This window comes from Typopeltis vanoorti, chromosome 13 (genome assembly GCF_054136105.1).
Source record: "Typopeltis vanoorti isolate ZY-2024b chromosome 13, IOZ_Tvanoo_1.0, whole genome shotgun sequence".
NCBI classification, from domain to species: domain Eukaryota; kingdom Metazoa; phylum Arthropoda; class Arachnida; order Uropygi; family Thelyphonidae; genus Typopeltis; species Typopeltis vanoorti.
The window spans coordinates 120,138,441-120,148,690 of NC_143561.1; the positions used below are offsets into that span (position 1 = coordinate 120,138,441).

Here is a 10,250-nt window from a genome sequence, read left to right on the forward strand (position 1 = left end):
GCCTGCTTGTTAGAGTCCCATAGCTTTGTGTTTCAAGTTGCACAATTCCTTATCTAGATTCTTGATTGTTTTAGAAAAACTATGCAAACAATATTAATTATTTTATACTAGTAATAAATCTATGCATTTCTTTGTTTTTAATGTTGTGGGCCTTAACCTTCCAGCTGGGAAGAACGAAGAAGACATGCCAGTGGGTCTTCTGATTGTGACAGCATTTCAAAAAATGCTATATATCTCAAATGCAGTGGGTGGTACAGATCTTATCAGGAAAGAACAATTGTGAGTGATGTCAAAAACCTAGTCGCTGACTTTTGCAGTGATGGTAGTTTTACTGACATATGGCAAAGAATTGCCTGATCCATTGACAGATGAAGTTTGAGGGATTTGAAGAATACGAGATTATGGAGATGGAGAACAGTTGAATAATTTTGAAAGCAATAAATGCCTTTTGTTAGTATGTTTTAATATCTAAATATTAGATTTTTTTTATTAAAAAAACTTATTTAAAATTTGTACTTTTCCACTTGATTGAATTGGTACTCTAAGAACGGTAATAAATAAAATATCAGGTGTGTGTGTGTGTGTGTGTGTGTGTATATATATATGTGTATATATATATGTGTATATATATATATATATATATATATATTAGCTGCTAATTTGGGTTAAACCTTATGAATTGGAGGGGTTATCTGATCAGCTAATAATAAATTCTGCTATCTTTGCTCTATCAGTAGAGGAGGAATCTTAGAGGGAGTCCAAGTATGGTGATATGCAAAGGGCATTGTTGAGATCATGCATGATCTGGAGACTGGGTTCTCCTTGAACGAGAGGGTATGTCCGTCTTTCACTTCATACTGCATGCACCTGTTCTTAATTTTAAACTCTTCCATATATGTAATAATGGACAACTTATTGAAATACAGTGATATTGCAGATTGGCAAAAAAAAAAAAAAACTTTTTTTTTTTTTTTTTTTTCAAAACCAATAATTTTTTACTAAAGTTTGCATATTTACTCTTCAAACATTTAGGGAATCAATAGCAATATAAATGTGCACCACCACCACCTACAGGTATCAGAACCAGATATTTCTAATGGAACTTTAACTCCTGTTCCACCTCAACTACCCCCATGCACAATTCCTTATGATATAGGGGCAGCACTTGTGCATTTATGAAAATCAACATCTCATGTCAGAATACAAAATCTTGTTCTTCACTCTCCTCTCCTTCCCATTTGATTTGGCTCAGAATTTCCCTATCAGACCATTACTTTCATTTGCTCTGTTTATTGCTTCTCCCAAATTCAGATAAGTACATTAACAGGTCAGAGTGGTTATCTCTAAAGCTTTATTTTCTGCAGTCAAAATATCCAAAGATAGTGTGATTTTAAAGTTTCCTTCAGGAAAATGTCAACAACTCAAATTGGCTTCAATTCCACGGCTCAAGCAGGTAGCAGTGCTATGGTATTTGCCATTAGCAACAGTCCAGTATTCTCGCAGGAAGATCCCATCATCTCAACATCCTGACAAGGTCCTTCCAAAGAAACCATGGATATCTCCACTCGGTGACGCCAACTTATCCGAATTTCCTTCTTTAGAACATCTGTACATAGCGGTATTTATTCATTGGGCCATGTTAATGTACATTTGATTTGAGAATGCTATGTTAAATTAATTTAAATGCATGTGGGAGAGAAAACCCGTGCAAAGTTTACTGAGATAATGTTTTAAAACCTTTATTCTTTTTTTTAATAGGCTTATTGGTTGCTGCTACAACAGATGGTTTTCCACCAGGTCAGCTTAATACAGTTGTGGAAAAATTAGGAGATTATTTGAGGGCAAATAATTATTAGGTATGTTTTCTATTCTTTAAAAATTTATAGAAAAATTTTATAAAATCAGAAGGAAAAAAAAGTACATGGTATTACAAAATTGCTGCTGCCATTGTTTTCTTCCATGTGGAAACATCATATTCAATGCAGTTTATGTGAATCCCATTTACAAAAGTCTGTAAACCTATTGTGCAACTGTACTTGAAGTGGCAGAAGGAAGATGTGGAATGGTTTGTGCTCATGGGCTTTGCTGTGAGCAGAAGTTGCAGTCATCTAGTATTAGAAAGATATTAGGTCTCTCATTTATGAATTTATCTGGGTTGACAGCATGTGTGTTAAAGTGATTATTGAAAACAGGTAAATGTGCAATTTTTCATATTGAACTTGACACAGTATCATTGGCCAAGTAGAAAGTACAGTAGTCTCCCCACTTATCCACAGAGGATACATTCCAAGTCCCCCAGTGGATACCCGAAACCGCAGATAATACCGAACCCTATATATATACACTGTTTTTTCCTATACATATAAGGTTCAATTTATAAATTAGGTATACAGTAAGAATATACTGTAATAAAAGTTATATGAATGGAATCTTAGCAGCCTTAGCATAAGTTTTTTTTTTTTTTTTTTTTATGAAGTCAAGAACTTTCACTTTTCACTAAAAAGGAAGCACTTTACGGCTTCTCTTAGCATATCCAAATTGCCAGCATCACTACTCTTGTGCTTTAGGACCATTATTAAGTGAAATAAGGATTACTTGAACACAAGCACTGCCAAACTGAGACTGCTACTATGTGACTAACAGGCAGGAAGTGTATACGGTACAGCGTGCATATACGTTGGACAAAGACATGATTCACATCCCAGGTGGGATGGCACAAGATTTCATCACAGTGTGCGATTTAAAACTTATGAATTGTTTATTTCTTGAATTTTCCATTTAATATTTTCAGACCAGGATTGACTGCAGGTAACTGAAACTACAGATGGATGGGACTACTGTATAGGTTATTATATGCTTCTCAACCTATGGTTGTGGATGTTTATAAATATTTTTAGGTGAATTTGGTCCAGAGCGAGACTACCACTCTGTCTTTTTCCTCCAAGACCTGAAAGTCATTTCAGGTTTGTCTTAAAGCAAGGTTTCTGGATTATTTAACCATTGGCTGTCCATGGTACTAATATACTATAGATTAACAACATCTGGGTGGAATTCACTTTTTTTAAGTATGTGATAGGCATATGAATTTTGTTCAAATCATTCATGAAGGCATCCAAAGTTAACACACCATAATGTTTCTTTGTAGTGGAAGGAGCAACAGCTAATCTGTTCAGTGTTCTCAAAATTGCTGTTTAGTAAAACATTTAGATTTTCAGGGATCACTTAAAGACTAAAGCTAAACAACTGGGTGGAAACTTCCACGTAGCCTTTTAGGTAATGTGAGAACTAATCTGGGCTTCTGAACCTGGATACAGAACAAATGTGGATGGACTGGTAATTGTGAATTGACCTGACCACATTGTATTCTGCATTGACTCAAACCGAAAGACAGTGATGCTACATTGTGTCAAGTTGGTAAGGATCATCAATGAAAAGTAGTACTATGTCAGCATAATTGATATGGCAACCAAGAAGAAAAATGGTGAGGTTTTCAAGGTAACAAGATGATGCATTCAGGCCTAATGATTCTTCTTCTTCTTATTGTGCTATCTTCTATTGAAGGTCAGCAACCATCTTGGCGAACAAACTGCACTCTTGTGCTAATCTGAGCAGTTGTGCACTGCTCTTTCCTGTCCACGTCTTGATGTTGTCAAACCATGATATTCTTTTTCTTCCTCTAGTTCCTTTGCCATCAATTCTTCCTACCAAAATAGTTTGTAGAAGTTGGTATTTGCTGTTTCTCATGATGTGTCGAAGATATGATGTTTTTCGTTTCTTGATGTTATGGCCTAATGATTAGGAGAAGGAATGGTAATAGTGCTAAGCACTGGACATGAAGATAGTCTTCTCAAATGGTAAGGAGTTTCAAGTAGTGATATGGGAAAACATCAAAATGGAAAATCAGACCAACTTGTACCTATCATAGGTACTTAATTAGGCCACCAGAAATTTCTAGGAAGTGGAATTTTTCAAATCATTAGAGAAGGCAGCTAACATAAAGGAAAGTTGCTCTCCTTGATTGAAATTAAGCAGAGTGGGTAATTAATACCCAATTTGTATTTAAAAAGCACGTATTCATTTCTTACTATTTGTTTCCTCTTTTTTACAAAAAAGAGGAAAATGATAAGTACCTGCTAGATTTTTGTTCAGGACATGGATTAATCATCACTAACAATGTGCCAGCATAAAGATTTGCACAAAATAACTTGCAGAGAGAAGGCACAAGAAATAAGTCAGTGATGCCTATTGTTGATAGGCATCACTGACATCGATATCTTCATGCATGTTCAGGACATTAGTATGCAGGGGATTTGAAGTAGTAAGTGATCCCATTTAGTTTTAAGCACAATAAAAATAAATATTGAAAAGAAAAATATTCAAGAAAGTCTTAAAGGATCAGAAGTGAACTGTAGATTCAAATATGTATATTATTGAAGAAAAAATTAGTGTGAAGACAAACCTTCAAGATTTGGTGGTAGATTGAAGAAAATATTTATTTCAGCCAGCAAAGCATGTGAAGTTTTCTGCAAACATTAAGAAATCGGAAACCTGTGTGGTATGCTGGGGAGGAGGCAGTCATTGAAAATAAAGCATATCAAAACTTCTTATCAGGTAACTGAGCATATTCTCTAATAGAATACAGAGAAAAACGTAAGAGTGAAGCAGTATGTAAACATGGTAAGAATGTAGAAAATATCAGAAAGGTGGAAATAAAGCCCATCAGAAATCTGAATTGTGTTTTTGGTCTAATTGATATTACACTAGAAATGCGATATGGAGGTATAAGGTTGAATTCCTGATTAGAGTACTCATTTATAAAAAGAAAAATTGTGGAATAAAAACTTGGACAAGAACAAGGTGCTGAAATTTTCACTTTAAGACAAATGCAGATTCCATTTTATTCTAATGATTTCTTAAATGGTTAGCTTTTGCAGATCTGGAAAAGGCTTATGGCAATGTATAGCTGTTCAAAACAATGCCATTATAGCAAGCAGTTAAAAGAACATTGTCTCCTCTGTTATCTATGTGGATCATTATGAAGGAAAGTAGTATTAAATTTGATATCAGATTTGTTTTATGCAGATATTGTTAAATAAGTCTACAGAACTCATTAATTGAATTAAATACCTGCTGTATGGAACAAGCCTGGCAACAAATCAGCTAACGCCTTTTTATTCCCGTATATGGGGAGTAGGCGAGGCCATTTAGCCCTATCTAACTTTTGGAGACTGAGTGGGCAGTTCAATCTCCACTGGTACCAATCAGAGATAGATGGCCCAAGGCTATCACTAATTAAGCGGTACTCAGTGAAGAGAGACGGCTCAAATCTGCCGCCATCTCGTGGTCCCTAACACAATATATTTAATGTCTGAAATAATGTGGGTTCTATGGTCGATTTTCTTGAGTTTACAGGACAAAAAACCTGCTTGCCCGTGCTAGAGATCGACTAACTCAGGAACCGGTCGAAAAAAGGCTTAGAAAAATTTCCTCTAGTCGCCGACTAGACTCGAAACCAAGTCTTCCTTCGTGCGGCCAAGCGCCGTGGTTGGCAAACGCCACATCCACTGAGCTACACAGGCTCTAAATCAGCTGTAAAACATTTCAATTATTTAGGCAGCATTTTTTAGGGAAGAATGCAAATTAAAATTAAACAAGATGAGTAAAACTGACATAGGTGGAGAATCAAATGAATGAATTTATATGGAATAAGAGAAGCCATAACACTATATAAGATGGGTTTCAAACTGATATTAACTTATTAATCTGAGAATTGGGTTAGAAATAGATGACTAGAGATCACAGATCTGAGAAGAATTCAGCCATTCATGCATGAGAAAAGCTAATCACATGTGGTAGGGTCACTAAAATAGAATGGAAGAGGAATTATTAGCAAAGCAGGTGTTTGATCTTTCTCTGGCATTTATGTCTAAGTGGATAAATGTAGTTCAAGTGCCTGATAGTATATTGGATTTCTGATAAAACAACATGAAGTTTACATTAAATTCATATATCCCTTGATGGTGTAAATCAGGAATGTGACTATTATCTCATTTAAACCCATTAATGGCAATTGTATTTGTTTTGGTAGTTCCTTTGCTGACAATTAAAAATGAATGGGTGTTTGCAAGCACTACACATGTTAGTACTATGCTTAGAACAGTGAAGAGTTATGTGCTTATTGACAATTGTAAGCTTGAATGGGTTTTTTTTCCTCATTCAGAAATGTCTTTAGATAGTATTATCACCCATTGTAAGATAGCCTGCTTATCGAAAGCCTAAAATGGCCCAAAAGGAAGGGGAAAAAAGTACTTCTGGTCTCTAGAGCAGGTTTCCAGACTAACTTTTAGGTAATATATGGTGTCAGTTCAACTGTTAGTGGTTGAGATTGGTATTAAAAAAAAAAACCTGCAGGCACATATACTGGTAATAGTGTAATGTTTCAGTGTATCAACAGTGGAAATCTGTACTCCAGTATGTTCATGACAAGCTGAATACATTTCTACAGCTGTATTAGGTCATCTCAAAATTGTTTTCAAGAATTAATGCAGTGTTCTTATGCAGAGGCTTTTACCAATATAGTTCACTAGGCTGCAAGTAATTTTATCTTCCAAGAAAATTTGTACAGCAACTTTCCTTATTTACTCCAGCTTGTTATAGGGTTACTGTGGATTATACTACTTTTAGTATAGTTCTAAAATAATTAGAACTGTAATATTTGTGCAGAGAGAAAGAAGATATATTCTGATCTTGAGATTCTTGCAGTATAATCCAAATGGTTGAGCTAGAATATTCAAAATGTAACAAGAAGACTGTCATGCTCCATTAAGTATGGTATGCTGTTCATGCTTTTATTTCAGAGTTAATAATTCCGTAATATCCCATACTTCGGAAATACAGGACAGCAAAGATCTTTCTCTGAATGTGGACTGTCAGGTTTGGCAGACATTGTGATCCATCCAAAAAAGAAAAAATGTAAGTCTCTCAAAGAATACTTATATATTATTAGTCTTATCCATGAACATGATATACAAACACTTCAAATATTCTGCCACTTCTAGTAGTATGGTTTTGTTGCAGGTGCACTTCTAGTGCACCAGCAATATTTAATGCATTTTATTCTATAAATAGCATTGTGAAAGCTGTCTGAAGTGACCTTTCTCAAGGTGTGGGCCACAAGAGAATTTTATTAGTAAACACATGTATTCCCCAACTTACATAAGTGCTATTAATCACACCATAGTGCATTAGCATGTTTAAAGGTATTTCTGTTAGTTCATCACAGAATTCATATACTAAAGTATAAATTTGTATGTAATTATTGATACAAAGTAATATAATACAGCATTAAATTTTCTCATGATATTCAAAAGTTTAATTTGCAGTTTGGCCTTTCTTATGAAATTATCATGAGAACTTGTTTCTTCTGTTCACAAATCTCTCCATAACAGGCTAATGCATCATCTATCTCTCTTTGGAATTTACATGGATCTTAAATACTAAAAATATAGCACATCTGTATTGCAAGTAAGATTGAGGAAGGTAATGCATACATCATGTGGGCTGTCTGCCTTGTGGAAGACTGCATGATGGGTGTGCAAGTAGCATAGGTAGGCTAAGTAAAATTTTTATAATTTACATAAGTTGGGTCTTTTTTTTTTTTTAAGGCTTAGTTTATAGAACACTATATTAAAAGTGCTTTTACATAATTCAATTTAAATATCTTAAGTATGATATATATGTTTACCTGTCTGAAAGAAAGCAGTGCCATTCTTTGCATTAATGAAAAAAAAATAAATATTTTTTACTAATTCCTTAAATGATTTAACTTAAAACCATCTCACTTTTTGGTATAATTCATAATATATCTCATTCCTATCCTAATTTTCCACTGAAAAATATTTAGGTTGTATGTTCCAATTAAATTTTTCGCTTATGGAAGGAAGCATATGAAGGTTCACCTCTAGGTGGTAAAATATGGGTTATCTGGGATCTAGTTAGCTGTAGCCTGAACAGTTTGAGGATAAACTGGTTTGAAGTTTATAGTATTCCTAGATTTTGAAACATTTGTGAATGTTATTTATGTCATTTTATTTTATATTACCTCTTTTTTTTTTCTAATTAAAAGTGAACTATTATTTTTTAAATAACAGTTAGTCAACCTTCATTATAACAATTCACTTGATCAGTTTGTTATAATGAAAGTTGTTTGTACTAATATTGACACCCTAAGTATTAAGTAGCACCATTTGTTCTTCAGGTTTAATGTCTAAAGAGTAATTCAAATATACTTTCATGCATCATTAATAATACAATCATATGGTCAAATTGACGTGAATTTCGTAGTATGGGTTGCATAAGCCATATGACACCACTGCTGAACACTATCTGGAGTAGTTTTAATGATGCATCTATGGTTTATCAGCAAGTAACAATAGCTTTTGAATGTAAAGTGGAGCTTAGTACTTGTACAAGATGCCCTGCAAACATATAACTATTATTTACTTAGCATTGATAACTCACATAATTAATCAGTTTTTTGTAAATTATTGCATTTGTCAAAATTTCTTTAAACACTTTAAGATAAGATTGCATATGAAGTGAAAGAAGCATTTCAGCTTCATATCATTGACTTGGCAGTTGAAAAGCTACAAGTGTTTTTACAAATCTAATATTGTATTGTGAAATTGAGTGGAAGAATGAAATATTCAGCCTAAGTTTTCTAAGCACAAAAGAGTGAGTGAATAGTGTCAAAACCTAACTGTTTCCCCATTTAATTTTTCTAACTTTTTATTTATTTCTATAATTTTTAAGCTACCACTACTTTTAGGGAAATATTTTGATTATTTTTATTTTACTTTTAGATCCCAACATTCTTCGCCCCTTCAGTTAAACTGAGCATCTTCCACTTCTGTGAAGACTATGGTTTGTCTGTGACAGTATTATGTAAACAGCTACAGTTGTGCTCAAGAGAAGGGGAGGGGGGAGAAGAACTTTTATATTAGTGAGTTTTTGCTTCATTGCCATTTTATACTCGAATTTTGTCAAGAAATACTTGTGAAGCATTTAGTCAACAGCATTTTAGTCCACCTTTGAACCAGAGTTGTTTCCAGGTGACTTTTTTAAAAATCTTTTGTTTCCTACTTTGCTGGGAACATCCTGGGTACAAGGGAAAGGAAATCCATTATGTGTGAATTGCAGCCACAACCACTTTGCTGGCTTTGTAAGCTTCCTTACTAATTTGCCATATAAAAGCTTTTCTAATTTTGTACTTAAATTTTCTGCTATCTTTTAAAATCTCTTAAACTAGTCTTTGAAACTTGGTGTTTTTTGATACTGTAGTATATTTAGAAAATTGATTGCATTTATAAAGGAAGCTGGTAGAAACAAATGTAAAGTTTTTGGTAAGATTATACCACCTACTTTTACCCCATTTTCAGTGCTTTAAAAGTTATGCTTATGTTAGCTTGTCTTATTAAATGGTATTACTGTGCACCTTCTCAAATGCATTGTCTGTGTTGTATACAATAAAGCATTAGTTTTGATACGTTTTTGATGCCCATCAGTTTGTCAATCTTTAATTTCATTTCAGATTATAAAAAATATCAACTTTTCTAAACTTTTATATTGGAACTGAGTAAAGCATGCATTTTTTGTACAACTAATGAACAAATGAATGTTTATAAATGGAGGTTTTACATTGGTGTGTTTTAACCTGATTAGAAATTGTCATGTGCTGTTTTCACTCCAAGTGGACTTAACTAATCTGACTGAACACTGTGTTTTGCTGTGTGTGGATGTTTTTTTGTAAAAGCCTTGTGAATGGTTGGTCTAATGTGCTGTAGCTTCTGTATGTGTTGCTTACAATAGGCTTATTGGTGATTTTTTTTTTTTTTAACACATCCTAAGTGGTGCCAATGTCTGGAAATAAGGATTATGTTAAGTGCTTTGTAATTTTTCAAGTGTTTTGTAACTTTGGATTACTTGTACTGGCTCCCTAATAAAGAAATCATTCCAATACAGTGAATGTCTTTTATTGGCTTCTTTGTTATAAACATTGTTCTGTGAGAAGTTTTCAAAGATAGAATGTTTAAAGGCTTCTCTATCAGCATGAAATACAGTATGTTACTAATGGTAATTCTATAACTAAAACTTGGAATGTCTAATCACATAGACTAAACTAATTAAGCTGTAGTGGGTGTTAAAAGATATTTATGTTTATTATATATTCATTCAACTTTCAGTACCACTTC

At 33.6% G+C, this 10,250-nt stretch overlaps 1 protein-coding gene across 1 annotated transcript in view; it reads left to right on the plus strand.

Moving 5' to 3' along the window:
- LOC150100500 (uncharacterized) overlaps positions 1–10,019 on the plus strand; it is a 62,773-nt gene extending 52,754 nt beyond the window's left edge. Inside the window, exons 3-4 of the mRNA XM_090402546.1 lie at positions 1,759–1,856; positions 8,862–10,019. Coding sequence (XP_090258672.1) covers positions 1,759–1,856 — 98 coding nt within the window. The 3' untranslated portion in view covers positions 8,862–10,019. The remainder of the gene's footprint in view (positions 1–1,758; positions 1,857–8,861) is intronic.
- Positions 10,020–10,250: the final 231 nt, after the last annotated feature.